Raw genomic sequence first — 16,970 nt, 5'->3', positions numbered from 1 at the left:
AATTATAATAATATCAATCTATCATTCATCAATGTAAATATAATTATTAATTGTAAATTTAACATCTAATTTTTAAAATGTTAGTTACATCCATAAAATAAAATTTTAATGAATACTATTTTTTGAAAATAAAATAATAGAAAAATCTATTTAATTATAAATAATGTCAATCTTCAAATTCAAAGGGATCGATATCATCATTCGCTAATTCATCTCCACTCTCCATGTGATGGTCTTGTGCTTCCTCATCATCACTATTGTTTTGTTCAATATCAATTATTTGTTTTCCCTTATCTTTACTTGTAAGATCTCTTGGACTACAAATAAGTAAATATATATGTTACTATGTTAGTCACTATTTTACAAAAAACAATATATTTAAATTATTTATACATTACAATTACTTTTTTTTTTTTCCTTCTTCTTCAAGTTCAAAATATTTATTGATATCCATCCAAGTTGTATCATCAGGTAAGACTGAATTTTCTTTTTAGGTAATCCACTCATTATCATATTCTAAATCTGATAGACAAATAGGATCATAGGATTCACCTTCTAATACTATTTTCTTATGTCTTGCTTCTAATTGGAGATTGTACTTTACAAAAACAAATGCATTTAATCTTTGCTGTTCTAAATGATTTCTTCTCTTTGAGTGCACCTATTTAAAAAAATAATAATAATATTTAAAGTTTGAACTACATCATATAAACATTTATTAATATTGAAATAAAAATATTATATCTGATCAAATGTACTCCAATTTCTTTCGCATCCAGTGGCACTACAAGTCAAACTAAGAATTCTAATAGCAAGATTTTGAAACTCCTTAAAACTTCTGCCAAATGACTCCCACCATAAAGCTGTAAAATTAAAAACAAATAAATTTAATGTATAATTTAATTTATATAATTTAAATGTAACTAAATTCAATATTTTACCTGGTTGCTTTTTATCTCTCATTTGAATAGCCATGTTCATACCAAACATATTTTCTGCATTTTGAAATTGATCCAACTGTGTATCAATTTTAAGTCTTAAGTCTGATTCTGGACACATTCTTTGTATTGTTTTATAAAGTTCCATTTTTACTTCATAATCCACATCAAATTCAAAAGAATATTGAAATCTACATTTCAATTTAAATGGTAATTAATTAAAGTAGAAGAATAATTAAATATAATTAATTAAGCCACAAAAAATAAAAATATTATATTTAATAAATTAATAGATAGACTACTATATAAAAAAATAAATAAATCATTAAATGATAAATAAAAATAAAGTTATACTTGTCCTTGGATTAAGAAAATGGGTTGCTGCATGAAGGGGTCTATGAAGTTGTAATGCCCATCTTTTATTGATAATATCCCAAATAGGCTTGTAATGCTTTTGAAATTTATTGAAATTAGCTTCAATTTGTTCTTTTGCACGGTCCATTGCTTCATAGATATAACGCATGGCAGCTTTTAAGTCTCCATCAACAAGCCTTAGTACTTTTACTAATGGAATTACACATTTCAAACAATAATTAATTGATGTCCAAAACTTTTTATCACCAAGAATAATATTCGTAACCATTGCACCATCTAACTTTTTAGAATAATTGCTTCTCTGCCATTTTTCAGAACCAAACATTGCTTTCAATCCAAATTTATTCTCCTCCAAACTTCTCAAAGTCAAATAAGAAGTAGCAAAACGAGTCACAGCAGCTCTAATTAATTCTCTTCCCTTAGTATATTTTCTCATAAGATTCAAAACCCGAGAGTGCCTATAGATATACACTGTAATCTTTTTTGCCTTAAACACTGTATCACTATGTATGGGTAAACTTCCAATATCAGTTAGAATTAAATCTAGACAATGTGCTACACAAGGAGAACAAAATAATTTTTTCCTTTTATCTATCAAAACTTCTCCAGCTTTTACATATGCTGCTGCACTATCTGTCACTAATTGAACTACATTATCGTCACCAATTTTATTTACTACAGAATCAAGAAGCTCTAAATAAATTTTGTGCATTTTTAAATATACCTGATGTATCAATACATTTTAAAAACACAGTCCCTTTTGGACTATTCACTAAAAAATTAGTAATACATCTATTTTTTCCATCTGTCCAAGCATCTTACATGAGTGTGCATCCTGTTTTTTTTTCCATTCAGCTCTATATTTTTCTAGTAGTTCCTTGTTAATTGTTTCTACTTCTTTTTTCAAATATTTAATCCTTATTTCATGATAAGATGGGGATTTCAAACCTGGACCAAATGAATATACTAAATCCAACATAGCTGTAAAATAAGGACTTTTCACTAAATTAAAAGAGAGAGCATTTGCATAAAAAAATCTACAAATATCTTAACAAACACTATTTCTATCTCCTTTTTTCGACAAAGTATTTAAAGTAGTGGTTGCTGGTTTTTTACCACCTTTCATAAAAGCATCCATCATCAAATTTTTTTTATCATTTTCATCTTCCTTATTGTCAAAAAAATCATCTCCATCCTTTTTTTTTCTTATTTCTATCTATTAATTGCTTGAAAAAATCACGAATATCATTAGGAACTTTTGTGCATGGGACAATATCTTTTCATGTACCAGCTAAGTAATTTTTGATTCTAAAAGTACCCCCCCAATAGTAATTTCCACAATGTATATACTTCAATCTCAATCTATTACCTTTTCCTTCCTCTATTTTTTCACAATAATCCCAAGTTGGATCATTATTTTTCCTTTTTTTTTTTTTTTTATCTACCATGTTTTCTCAAACAAAGAAAACAGAAAAAAAAAAGAAAGTAAATTTGCGTACCAGAAATATTGAAAGAGGCCAAATCTGATTGTGCCGCACTTTATTGACTAATACTTAGGTAAACTAGGTTTACATGGGTATATATATATATATGTATATTATTAGTTATTATATATAAGTATATTATACATAAACTTTTACTTTATTATTTATTTAAAATTTAAAAAAGTTGATTTGTACTGCCATATCATAACATCACATTTTAATAAATAATAAAAAAATAAAAATTTTTATTCATGTGCCTTCATCTTATCAAATCTCTTTACCCAATTAACCAAAAACCAAAAAGAGAAATAAAGTAGTAATAAAATTTCTTTATTATTTTATTTATTCAATCTATTGAGTTGCACGAATCACGATCCTACAATTAATTTATTTTTTATTTCACCGATAAATTAACAAAAAAAAAAAAAACACACTTTAACCAGTAAAAACATTTCTTTTAATTTTTCCCCTTTCTTCATCTCTGCCATTCATCTTCGTCTTGTTTTGGTTTCCTTTGTGCATCGTCTTCTTTTCTATTTTCTGCCATTTATCTCTATTTTCTGCCATTTATCTTTTGCCTTTGCATCATCTTCTTCTCCTTTCTATCTTCTCCGATTATCACTATCTCCTTCTCCGATCTGCACTTTTCAAATAGATTTGTTTCTAAAGTATTTTACCTTTTGAGGAGTAAAATTAACTTAAAAAAGGGAAAAATGTGCAGAAAGTCTGAAACGGTGAATCGGCGATTCGTTCAAATCGTACGATTCACTTGGGAAAACGTACGATTCATCTTCTATTCGATTCACATAAACGGTTTGTATCGTTTTAAATCAATTTCGATACGAATCGGATGATTCGTATCGCGAATCGGGCGATTCTAATAACCATGCTGAAAACCCCACTAGTGAGACCAGTAGGATCGATGTCTCATTCACATTAGTCCACGAAGTAGATCTAGCTCGCCTACCCCTATTATACCATCATCTGGCTTTATTATAAACTAGGATTTGCGCTTGTGTAAGACCTTCAATTTCCACCATTCCCTTTGGATCTGCTTGATGTTGAGATTGCTGCCGTTGTAAAGTCAGCCAGAACATAGTTATCAATTAATAACCCTCAAATATGATTATCCACCTCCCCCTATTATATCACCACCTGGCTTTGGTATAAACTAGGATTTGTACTTGTGTAAGACCTTCAATTTCAACCATTCCCTTTGGATTTGCTTGAATGTTGAGATTGCTGCTGTTGTAGAGTCAGCCAGAACATGGTTGTCAATTAATAACCCTCTAAATATGGTTATCCACCTCCCCCTATCGTATCACCATCTAAAAACCCCACTAGTGAGACCTGCAGGATCGATGTCTCATTCACATTAGTCCACAAAGTAGATCTAGCTCGCCTACCCCTATTATACCACCATCTGGCTTTAGTATAAACAAGGATTTGTGCTTGTGTAAGACCTTCAATTTCCACCATTCCCTTTGGATCTGCTTGATGTTGAGATTGCTGCCGTTGTAGAGTCAGCCAGAACATGGTTATCAATTAATAACCCTCAAATATGGTCATCCACCTCCCCTATTGTACCATCATCTGGCTTTAGTATAAACTAGGATTTGTACTTGTGTAAGGCCTTCAATTTCCACCATTCCCTTTGGATCCGCTTGAATGTTGAGATTGCTGATGTTGTAGAGTCAGCCAGAACATGGTTGTCAATTAATAACCCTCTAAATATGGTAATCCACCTCCCCCTATTGTACCACCATCTGGGTTTCGTATAAACTAGGATTTGCACTTATGTGACACCTTCAATTTCCACCATTCCCTTTGGATCTGTTTGAATGTTGAGATTGCTATTGTTGTAGAGTCAGCTAGAACATAGTTATTGTAACAGCCCAGACCACCCACATGCGATATTATCCGCTTTGGGCCCAGCCTGCACGGTTTTGTCAAAACGCATCGCAAGGGAAAGGTATCTACACCCTCTTTTAAGGCATGCTTCGTTCCCCTTTCTAACCGATGTGGGATCTCACAATCCTCCCCCCTTGGGGTCCAGCATCTTCGCTGGCATACCGATCTGGGTACGGGTTCTGATACCATCTATAATAGCCCAGACCACCTGCATGCGATATTGTCTGCTTTGGGCCCAACCCGCACGGTTTTATCAAAACACGTCGCAAGGAAAAGGTATCCACATCCTCTTTTAAGACACGCTTCGTTCTCCTTTCCAACCGATGTGGGATCTCACAGTTATCAATCTAATAACTCTCAAAGATGGTACATTTGCAGTATGGGAATACATAATATAAGATCAAAATCAGTAATTACAATCTTGTTACAGAATATGTTCTAAGGGTCGGTCTCTAAGACTACCCACGTAAAGTATAAACCTCCAACATGCTCATTGAAAATGTTCAAGATGTGCCTCCAAAGAGGCTTGATGGAAGTTCTCTATGAGAGAACGAGAAGCACTTCCATGCTTAATGAATGAATATATATATATATATATATATATATATTTTCAATGGATGTTCAAAGTTTGTGTTTTAAAACTTTGAAAGATCTCAAATTTTGATGATAAATTAAAAATTAATAGTATTGAAATAAGTTTAATGAATGAATATATATATATATATATATATATTTTTCAAAATTTCATTACATATTAGTGATACTATTATTATTATTTATTTATTTAGGGTTTAGGAATACACTAAATGTGTATATAATTTATTATATAACATAATATATATATATATAGAGAGATTTATTTAGGATTTAAGAATGCATGAAATGTGTATATAATACATATATATATATATATATATAGATATATTATAATACTATAATAATATTATGTATAGATTTTTTTGTTTAAAATTTAAATTTTTTTTCAAATATTTATAGGGTGAAAGTATTCATACTACGATAAAGCGTTCATTGGTTTGTCGTTTCAAACCATTGATTCATGAAAGCCAATTGTATTTAATACAAAATTTTATAGTTGAATCAACAATATAACTATAAGACCATAAGATACAAATACATATTAAATTTTATGCCGAAAACTAATATTATAGATGTTTTGGATGAAAGTTTTCCAACACAAAATTTTGTATTGAAATTGTTTGGTATGCAACTTAACTATTTGGTAAGTAAGAAGTTTATAATAGCCCAATGATTTATGTTTAGGAATTTTATATATAACTTTTTTTTATTTTTTTGAAGATATTATTAGAGAAGTTGTTGAAAAAGACAATGTTAAAAGTCTAAAACATGGAGGAAAGACAAACAAGCTCATTAATATTACACTTCAGGATCTAGAGTATGTTTCATCTATAATTTGGTTATACTTTAGATTAAAGATGACAAAATATGATTTATATTTAAAACAATTTATTTGATTTTATTTTATTTACCAAATAAGTCAAATACATTTGGTTTTTTATTAATACAGAGAAATTAATTACTTACAAGAAATAAATAAATAAAAAGATAGTTAGAATAAATAACATTAAAAAAAATTATAATCTATATATTCATATTTTTGTTGATTTGTTATATTTATTTTATTGTAAAATAAAAAGATGTATATGCATTAATTAATAATTAGATTCTATATACTAAAACATATATATATATATATATATATGTGTGTGTGTGTGTGTGTGTGTGCGTGTGTGTGTGTGTGTGTGTGGATATGTAATAAATGGAATTTCAATAATAAAATATATAGATTACAATAGTAAAATTTCTCTTCTTATTGATTTTCTGAAATATATTTAATCATAAATAAATTATCTTATAAGATAAAATAGTATTCATGGGATAAATAATAGTAATAATAAATATAATTAAATTATATTATGAGTATTTAATACAAAAAAAATTAATTATTGCAATGAATCAAAAAATATATTTGAGTTTGAACTTTATAGGTAAAAAAATTTTTTTTTTTCAAAATTTCATTACATATTAGTGATACTATTGTTATTATTATTTATTTATTTATTTAGGGTTTAGGAATTCATGAAACGTGTATATAATTTATTATATAACATAATATATATATAGATTTATTTAGGATTTAAGAATGCACGAAATGTGTATATAATACATATATATATATATATAGATATATTATAATACTATAATAATATTATGTATAGATTTTTTTGTTTAAAATTTAAATTTTTTTCAAATATTTATAGGATGAAAGTATTCATGCTACAATAAAGCGTTCATTAGTTCGTCATTTCAAACCATTGACTCATGAAGGCCAATTGTATTTAATGCAAAATTTTATAATTGAATTCAACAATATCAACTATAAGACCATAAGACACAAATACATATTAAACTTTATGTCGAAAACTAATATTATAGACGTTTTAAATGAAAGTTTTCGTACACAAAATTTTGTATTGAAATTGTTTGGTATGCAACTTAACTTTTTGGTAAGTAAGAAGTTTATAATAGCCCAATGATTTATGTTTTGGAATTTTATATATAACTTTTTAAATTTTTTTGAAGATATTATTAGAGAAGTTGTTGAAAAAAACAATGTTAAAAGTCTAGAACATGGAGGAAAGACAAACAAGCTCATTAATATTACCCTTCAGGATCTAGAGTATGTTTCATCTATAATTTGGCTATATTTTAGATTAAAGATGACAAAATAGGATCTATATTTAAAACAAATTTATTTGATTTTATTTTATTTACCAAATAAGCCAAATACATTTGATTTTTTATTAATACAGATAAATTAATTACTTATAATAAATGAAAAAGATAAAAGAAAAAAGATAGTAAGAATAAATAACATTAAAAAAAATTATAATCTATATATTCATATTTTTGTTGATTTGTTATATTTATTTTATTGTAAAATAAAAAGATGTTATATACATTGATTAATAATTAGATTCTATATACTAATATATATATATATATATATATATATGGATATGTAATAAATGGAATTTCAATAATAAAATATATATATTACAATAGTAAAATTTATCTTCTTATTAATCTTCTAAAATATATGTAATTATAAATAAATTATCTTATAAGGTAAAATGATGTTCATTAGATAAATAATAGTAATAATAAATATAATTATATTATATTATGAGAATTTAATATAGAAAAATTAATTATTGCAATGAATCAAAAAATACGTTTGAATTTAAACTTCATAGGTGAAAAAAATTAATTAGTAAATATATTTAAATTTGAATTTTATAATTAAATAGTATTATATATAAAATTCAAAATTTTTGTTCTTAACAAACTTTTATAATATAGATTGAAAAAAAATTAAGATCAAAATATACTTAGTAATAATAAAATTTTTAAATAAGTTTTCAAATATGATAAAAGATATCAATCAGATTAGCGCTAACAAGACGCAATATATGTTCAAATTTCGAGTCCTAAAACTTTGGAAGGTCATAAAATTTGATAATAAATTAAAAATTAGTAGTAGTGAAATGGTTTTAATGGATAAATAGATTTTTTTCTTAAATTTTTGTTTTTGATTATTATTATTATTATTATTATTTGTTTGAATATATTTGGTTGATATACTGAAAAGAAAAACTTTTATCCAAAGTTCAATTTGTATTTAATGCGAAATGTTATAGTTGAATTTAACAATATTAAATTTAAAACCATAAAAACACATACAAATTGTACTTCATGTCAAAAATTAATATTGTAGTCGTTTTGGATGACTTAAATCTATGTTATTACATATTATTAATAATAAATAAATAACTGAAATAAATCTTATCAACCAGTAAATTAAATTTAAAATAATTTAACAATATGAAATATTAATTTAAAAATAAAATTTTAATTATTTTTAATTATAAAATTAAATTTTCTTTTTAAATATATAAAATTTCGTATTATTTATTTTAATAATATTATATTATTAGTAGTATTGAAATAATTTAATTTGAAATACAAATAACTTAAATTCATGCTATTATATATTACTAATATGTTTACATACAAAAGCTAATTGATGAAAGTATCAATATTAGTAATGATGATTTTAAATTATATCATATGTATTATTTATTATAAAAAATAATTATAAAAATATTATAAAAAATAATATAATTTTTCAGAATATTAAATATTATTATTAATGATATTATGTATTATCTATATTATATATAAATATAAAATGGTTTATTATTATTAAATTTAAATATAATTAATTATTATAAATTATTTCTAAAATTATCTGTTATACGGATGGATGGATGGATGGAGATGGATAGACAGATGTTAGTTTTTATAACGAGGAAAGCGTACCCCAGATAAGAGAGAGAGCTGTTGAGTATCTATGACCTCGGAGCCCAACCAAATGCCTACAAGGCTGAGTCCAATGAATTTAGAACAGAATTAAATAAAGGCCCATTGGAGCCCAGTTTGTTGGGCTTGGTCCTGGACTGGGCAGAAAGTAGGGTGGAGGTTGAATTGAAATAAGAGAACACGTGTCGGGCACGAGAGTCATCCACACCAATATATATAGAACAAGTAAAGGGGACCACTTCCGCTCATAGATGTGGCCTAGGTATCGACGTGGGAGAGAGGGGTAGGTATAAGTGGACTGTGTTTCTATCTTCCAGCCGAATAAATGCATGGTACATGGCGTCGAAGATCTACCGAAATAAGTATATGGCGTCGAAGATCCACCGAAATAAGTACACGGCGTTGAAGATCCCCCCAAGTAAATGCATGTTGTGGAGGAGGCTGATGTCGAAGGGGAAGACGAGGAAGAAGGTAACTATCTAACTGTTTAAGTTATGTTTTGTTCAGTTTGTTGTTTTTAATTTAATTTAATTTAATTTTATGTATGTATATATATATATATATATATATAATATATATACACACACACACACTCTTAAAAAGACAACATGTTCATAGTATTTTCTATTTGAAGGGACAAATATTATCCGCCGGGCCAAATAAGTACGTGTTGGATAGGCTGAAGGTAAGTGTCTAATTATGTTTTGTTCTATTTTTCAGAAACCAGTTTTCTCCGTCCAGCCTACTTATGTTCAGATCTGTCTTTTTATGTTGATTTTATTATAATTTTAAGTAGGGGGAAAAAAAAAAAAAAAGAAAAGAAAGAAAGAACATGCTTTATTTGATTTGAAAGGAAAAAGACGATGAAAGCTGTTATGTTTTGAAAGTTTGTGTTTTTTTTAATTGCTCTGTGATGGCAGTTTAACCTTTGATAATAAAAAAAAAGAAAAATAAAAAAAAAGAGAATTGAACTGAACATGTTCGTTGAAAGAAACATGTTTTATTTTATTTGAATTGATCCGACGAAGGGTCTTGGAAAAAAGAGGATGAAGGCTGGTTTGTTTTTGTTTTGGAAGTTTTTTTTTAAGGAAAAACAAAAATTGAATTTAAATGCTAGTTTTGCAGGAAGAGGTAGACGAGGAAGATATGATAAGTAAATTACCGTGGGAAATTCTGGTATCAATTATGTGTTTGTTGAGCACAGATGAAGCAGCAAGAATGAGTGTTCTTTCTAGGCGATGGCGTAAGATTTGGAACACTTCCATTCGGATTATGCCTAGGTTGAGTTTTTTTTTGGACAGAGGGTGGTTTCCGGATATTAGGCCACGTGATTTGGAAAAGAAGATGAGGAAGAGGATAATTGAGGTGCATCAAGTATTGAAATTGCACAAGGCACATACTCTGTATGAGTTTTCATTAATTACTTTCGAATTGACATCACGGGACTCTCATCATATCAACGCATGGTTGAATTTCGCTGCGGAAAAACATGTCAAAGAGCTCAGGCTGAAGCTTACTTCTCTTATGCTTTATGACGCCAGTTTCATAGCTGATAATTTTCATTTCCTCAGGGTTTTGTATTTGGAGGGAATATACATCACTGAAGACATTGTTCACCGTTTATTCTCCAACTCTCCCTTTCTAGAACGTTTCTTTCTTTTGAATTCCGATAAACTTCACAGGTTGAGCATTGTATCTGCTCCCAATCTTAAGTACTTGTATATAGAAAGATGCAGGGGGCTGCAACATCTACAAATCTCCTCTTCCGTGGAAAATCTTGGTACAATAGAAATAAATGGTGGTGTTAATTTTGAAAGCGTCAACGTATCTGCCCCAAATCTCTCCCACATAATTCTTGGCATACAATCTCAGGTCTTCAAATTCGACGCTTATGTCACCCTGCTTAATCAAATCAAAAGACTTACTATTGATGTAGGTTGCTTACTATTATTATTATTATTATTTGTTTCTCCTTCCTAATTATTTTTGTTCTTTTGTTGGACTTTGAAACTTTAATTTTGTTTTTATGTTGGAAGTTAAAATTTTAATCTGGTTACTTAGGTTTACGCGGATATGATTTCAGCAGCATTTCGTCAAATTCCTGAGTTTAGCAAGCTTGCGCATTTGGAATTGATAATGGATAATTGTTCCAAAATTACACCAATTCGCTGTTTGCTGGATATTCTAAGGGCAGCTCCTATTTTGAAAACTTTCTCATTCCAGGTGCCATGCCAATCCACAAATATATATCTATGTATTTATATACATATTTATTTTTATCTTACCTAAAATCCCAATATAGGGACCTGCTAAACCACCAAGTAGTCTTTTGTGAAGAAGTTTTCCTGCCAAGAAATATTGTTCGCAACGTTCATCATTTTAGTTTTATTGCTAATTTATAATAAATCTTTGTTAAGTGTAGTTTTCTTATACTATATGTGAATCTGTTATATTCATATGGCAGGATAACAAACTTTCTGGACATCCCGCGAAAGATAATGCCTTAGAGGTATTAATTTTTTATTTTTAATGATGACATAAATTTTCTTTTCTTTTCTTTTTTTTAATAGAAAAATAATGTTGAAGTGGTATTTATTTGAATATGGTTTTCGTTTTGACAGTGGTTGCATGTGCATATACCTAAGAAGGTGGAGTTGGATCAGAACCATGCATGTGACTATCTTAAGGTGGTGAAGTTTGATAACTTTGCTGGGTGCAAATATGAAGTTGAAGTTTTGTTGCATTTACTCGAGTATGCTGTGTCAGTGGAGAAAATATTCATTGGCCTTATGGATTCAAGTACTTGGAGAGACCCAGAAGAGTGGGGGCATGACTATGAAGATAAATTTGATAATCAATATGAAGAACTCTGTATCGAGTGTGCCCAGCAATTGAAGACCCAAATACTCCAAATGCATCCCAATGTGGATGTAATTATAGCCTAATTTAATTAAGTTTTGATTATGGAAATTCTCTTTTTTGTTATTCTTTATGATTAGCATTGATCAAAATGCACCCTGTTAGATTGTGAAAAGACTATCTTATATGATTCTTAGAAGCATAAGTTGATACAGCAGATAATTTTATCTGAGATTTAAAAATTCATTTTATGCTTTTTTTTTTTTTTTTTTTGGGTGGGTTACTTATGAAATCAAAGACTAACAATTTTTACAATAAAAGAGTAAGCATTTTTGTCAGCTTTTTGTTATGTAGATTAATACATAACCTGTGTGGATGCATGACAACATGCTCATATTTATCGCAGGTATTCCCCTCGTGTTAGAAAAGAGAAATTGTTTTTTTATGAAGTAATTTTATGGTAGTATATATCTTGATTCCTAGCTATTATCTCACAAATAGATTTTACATAAAATGGCAATAGTTTTGGCAATAGTTTTCGAATCTATGGTACTATAGCAATGGGGTATAAAGTCCCATATTAAATAGGAATAGGAAATTAAATGACCAATCACAAAATGAACTACTAGAAATTAAAAACACAACTAATCCTACCATTCTTTATCAAGTTTGCAGCCATTAATTCCAATTTTGGTTTGCTATTATGCTTTTTCCACATAAATGTATGAATTATCAATGGCACTGGTCTGTATTTCTAATCAAATGCCAAATCGTGGCAGTAACTTTGTTAGAATGGGACTCTCGCTTGTGTTGGTGACTAGACTCGGTTGAGGAATTGTTCCAAGTCACATACTCCTTTGAATTCACGGATATTAGTGTCCATGTTCTTCATATTCATGCATATAATTAAACAGTGTACAGATCAAAAGATGTGCAACTTTCAGTATGTATATACATACGCACATGCAGGACCATTCTTTGACTAGTTCTTGATGGTCTTTCATCCAGTATTTTTAAAGGGCTTGAATTAGAAATGTCATTGAAGATTCCTCGCTAATAATGACTGGCCAAAGTAACTAAGACTTTTATTTTTATTTTGTTACATACTTTTTTGGAGCTGATTAATTTCATATGAATTCATTTTTTCAGTATTTATATATATTAAATCGCAGTGTAATGAATTGTTGATAATTAGTATGTGAAAGTCTATAGAATATGTGATTCATTTAACAAAATTTCCACATAATTTTAATTTAAATTGTCTGAAGTATTCATATCCAAGTGTAAAATGTTTACATTTGGAGTGTAATTGTCAATGTTTGTCACTCTTTTCAGGTTTTGCCATCAGTAAGGGAGAAGCATGATGAGTTTATGCTGAGGGAGCTTGTGAAAAGATGAGTTTATGCTGAGGAAGAAGATGAGCTTGTGAAAAGATCAGTAAGGGAGAAGCATGATGAGTTTATGCTGAGGGAGCTTGTACCATAAAATCATGGTTAGGTGGCTCTCTCGATTCTTCCATTATCTGGACCGCTGGTTACTTCCATCCTATACTGAAGTTGGACTCAAATGCTTCCGTGATCAGGTATGCCATGGCTAACCCGAACATGTCATATTTTGCGTATTGTATTCTTTTTACTATTCTTTGCAATAATATGATGTGCACCTCTGTTTTAAATAGTCTGGTCTACCAGGAATTAAATGCAAGAGTAAGGGATGCTGTAATTTCTTTGGTAAGTTCAAATCTTTTTCTAAATTAGGGATCTTATTTCTCTAGTTGTCAAAAGTTTTGACGAAACTTTGCAAATCAGATTGACCAAGAACGTGAAGGAGAGCAGAATAATCAAGCTCTATTGAAGAATGTTTTGGATATCTTTGTTGAGCTCGGGATGGGGCAAATGGCTTATTATAAAAAAGATTTTGAAGCAGCCATGCTTGAAGGAACTGCTCCCTATTATTCTCGAAAAGCTTCAAATTGGATTCTTGAATATTCTTGTCCAGATTATATGCTAAAGGTAAAATTTTTGTGCTTTTTATGTGGTTGCAGCACATATTTTTTTTCCATATTAGATAATCTTTAATGCGTCTTGTTGGAAATTCTAGGCAGAGGAATGTTTAAGACGGGAGAAAGATAAGAGTTTCTCATTACTTGCCCTCTAGTAGTAAGCCAAAGCTGCTGAAGGTTTGTTATTGATTTTGTATTATAAATCCACCTTTTAGGTGTAGCTACTCTAGGAATATGAATGGAGCATGTGTAGCTAGGAATTTGTTTTGGCTAAATGGTAATTTATTTTATTGGTTTCATCTTTTGCGGTGACATTCTAGATTCTGACTATTTTGGTTGTGATGTTGCTTCTTGTAGAAAGTTCAACATGAGTTGTTGTCTGTGTACGCAACCCAATTGCTTGAGAATGAGAACTCTGGTTGCCATGCTTTACTTAGAGATGATAAGGTAATGTCTTAAATCGGAAAAAATTAGTTAACCAAATATTTTTTAAGTCTTTCATATCACCCATTTTTGCTGGTTGTTTCAGGTAGAGGATTTGTCTAGAATGTTCAGGCTCTTCTAAGATTCCTAAAGGCCTGGATCTTGTGTCTAACATATTTAAGCAGGTTTGTATACTTCAAATATGGTTTAGCTTCTTATACATCTTATGCTTTCTGATTTTATGCTTATGTATTCTTATATCATATTCCATGACGCAGCATGTTACTGCTGAAGGAAGGGCCTTTGTCAAACAGGCTGATGATGCATCTAGCAACGAGAAGGTCCTTGCCTTGAACATCTTTCCTCCTGTTCAATCTAGTCAATTGAAAAAAATATGAAAAGTTAAAGCTAAAACAATGATATTATATTGAATATTTAACTTTCCCATACCTTATCGTGTAACCAGTACATAAATGTACGTTTGATGTACGTTTGTGTTCGTCTTGAAGCCAATATGAAGTTGAGTTTTTGTTGGATTTACTTGAGTACGCTGTGTCAGTGGAGAAAATATTCATTGGCCTTATGGGTTCAAGTATTTGGGGGCGTCACTATGAAGATAAATTTGATAATCAATATGAAGAACTCTGCATTGAGTGTGCCCAGCAACTGAAAACCAAAATAATCCAAATGCATCCTAATGCAGAGGTAATTATATCTTAATTTAATTAAATTTTGATTATGGACAAATTGTATCTTTTATATTATTATTTATGACTAGCATTGATCCAAATACACCCTGTTAGATTGTTATAAAAAAATATTCTAATTCTATATGGATCTTCTTGTAATCTTTTACATGATATCTATCTAAAAATCATAAGTTAATGCAACAGATAGTTTTTTCTGAGATTTAATAATTCATTTTATACTTTTCACGGGTGGGGAGTCATTTTGGGTCTGTGTCACTGTGGCCACCATTAATCATCAGCCTTAGGAGGAGACCTTGTTAGTAGCCTCTCTTCCATGCTTTATTCCTCTCAATGTGTAATTAGTTTCTTATTTGGTATATACTATATAATGTATTATACTTATAGGAATGCTTAGAAGAGACTGGAATGCCAATAGAAAAAGAGAAAGACTGATGCTTTTCAGATAGTTTGGTGAATAGCCAAATCCATCAGTTTCAAGGATTTAAGCAAATTGACACCAGTTTGAAGATAGGGGAAATAATAAATATAGTGAATTTATAATCTTGTGTGTACTTAGTGCACCATCCTTTACATAATGCAATTGCTCTGAGAGAGAGAGAGAGAGAGAGAGAGAGAGAGAGAGAGAGAGAGAGAGAGAGAGAGAGATAAGAAATGGAAATGGTGGGTGAATATCTCTCAGCTACGTAATCTATTGGACTTGCAAAGAGTTAAGGACAAGAAAGAGACCAGGATTTTTCTTTTATGTTTTTTTTTTTTTTTTTTTGGGGTGATAATTAAGATTTCTTTGTTAATATGATATCAATGAATTAAATTAAAACTCCATTTGAAAAATAAAAACAAAAACAAAATGGAGATTTTCTTTGTTAAGATTATATCAATCAATAATTAAATCAACAAGAAGGATCAATAAAAATATTTTGAATCTTTTAAATTGAAGATAAATAAATTCTATCATTTGAATCCATTAAATTTGATATGATCTATTTCAATTTATTAAATTTAAATATTTTAAATGATTGGCCTTATTTATTTTCAGCTTAAAAAATTAAAATTATACTAATTTAAGCCTTATTGATTAAATTAAATCTTTTTTTGAACAATAAAAAACAAAATTAAAATGGAGATTATTATAAAAGTTGACACGGTATAAAATTATGGGTCAGTATTTGCAATTGCAACAGCAATGTCATTGTCAACAGAGTACTCAACAAAATACGTTGTCAAATAGTCGTTGACAAAAAATTGGTCGCTCCTCCATTCAACGCGTGTTTTTTTTTTTTTTTAAACATTAGAGAATAACATAAGCCTCGTTTCTACCTTTATATATATATATATATATTTTCTTTTTGTCATTTTGTGCTCATTCTGAAACTTACTTCTCTTATGTATTACGATGCTAGTTTCATAGCTGATAATATTCATTCCCTATTTGGAGGGAATATATGTCACTGAAGACGTCGTTCACCGTTTATTCTCCAACTCTCCCTTTCTAGAACGTTTCTCTCTTTTGAATTCCAATAAACTTCACAGGTTGAGCATTGTATCTGCTCCCAATCTTTAACTGCTTGTATATAGAAAGATGCAGGGGCCTGCAACGTCTCCAAATCTTCTCCTCCGCTGAAAATCTTAATACAATATAAATAAATGGTGGTGTTAATTTCTAAAGCGTCAACGTATCTGCCCCAATTCTCTCCCACATAATTCTGGCCATCCATTCTCACGTCTTCAAGATCGACTCTTATGTCACCCTGCTTAATCAAATCAACGGGCTTACTATTGATGTAGGTAGCTTACTATTATTATTAATTTTTTTTTTCTGCTTCCTAATTATTAATTTTTGTTTTTT

General features: G+C 29.2%; 1 protein-coding gene and 1 pseudogene across 5 annotated transcripts; both read left to right on the top strand.

The window, feature by feature from the left end:
* The first annotated feature begins 9,386 nt into the window (after nucleotides 1–9,386).
* On the top strand, nucleotides 9,387–12,235 carry LOC107406961 (F-box/FBD/LRR-repeat protein At1g13570). 5 transcript variants are annotated; one of them, XM_016014180.4, is made up of 6 exons: nucleotides 9,387–9,601; nucleotides 9,765–9,815; nucleotides 10,256–11,002; nucleotides 11,192–11,353; nucleotides 11,595–11,639; nucleotides 11,752–12,235. In XM_016014180.4, exons 1-6 carry the CDS (start codon nucleotides 9,467–9,469, stop codon nucleotides 12,073–12,075), a joined length of 1,464 nt encoding a protein of 487 aa, XP_015869666.3. In that variant the 5' UTR covers nucleotides 9,387–9,466; the 3' UTR covers nucleotides 12,076–12,235. The 5 variants fall into 5 exon arrangements, with proteins under 5 accessions (XP_015869666.3, XP_060667708.1, XP_015869664.3 ...); XM_016014178.4 differs by having other exon boundaries at nucleotides 9,389–9,601; nucleotides 10,256–11,062; XM_060811726.1 differs by having other exon boundaries at nucleotides 9,390–9,601; nucleotides 10,248–11,062.
* A 489-nt stretch (nucleotides 12,236–12,724) lies between these two features.
* On the top strand, nucleotides 12,725–14,846 carry LOC107406960 (cullin-1-like; annotated as a pseudogene).
* The last annotated feature ends 2,124 nt before the right edge of the window (nucleotides 14,847–16,970 follow it).

The sequence above is a fragment of the Ziziphus jujuba genome, chromosome 10 (assembly GCF_031755915.1).
Source record: "Ziziphus jujuba cultivar Dongzao chromosome 10, ASM3175591v1".
Classification (NCBI taxonomy): domain Eukaryota; kingdom Viridiplantae; phylum Streptophyta; class Magnoliopsida; order Rosales; family Rhamnaceae; genus Ziziphus; species Ziziphus jujuba.
This window is presented reverse-complemented; position numbering and strand designations above follow the sequence as displayed.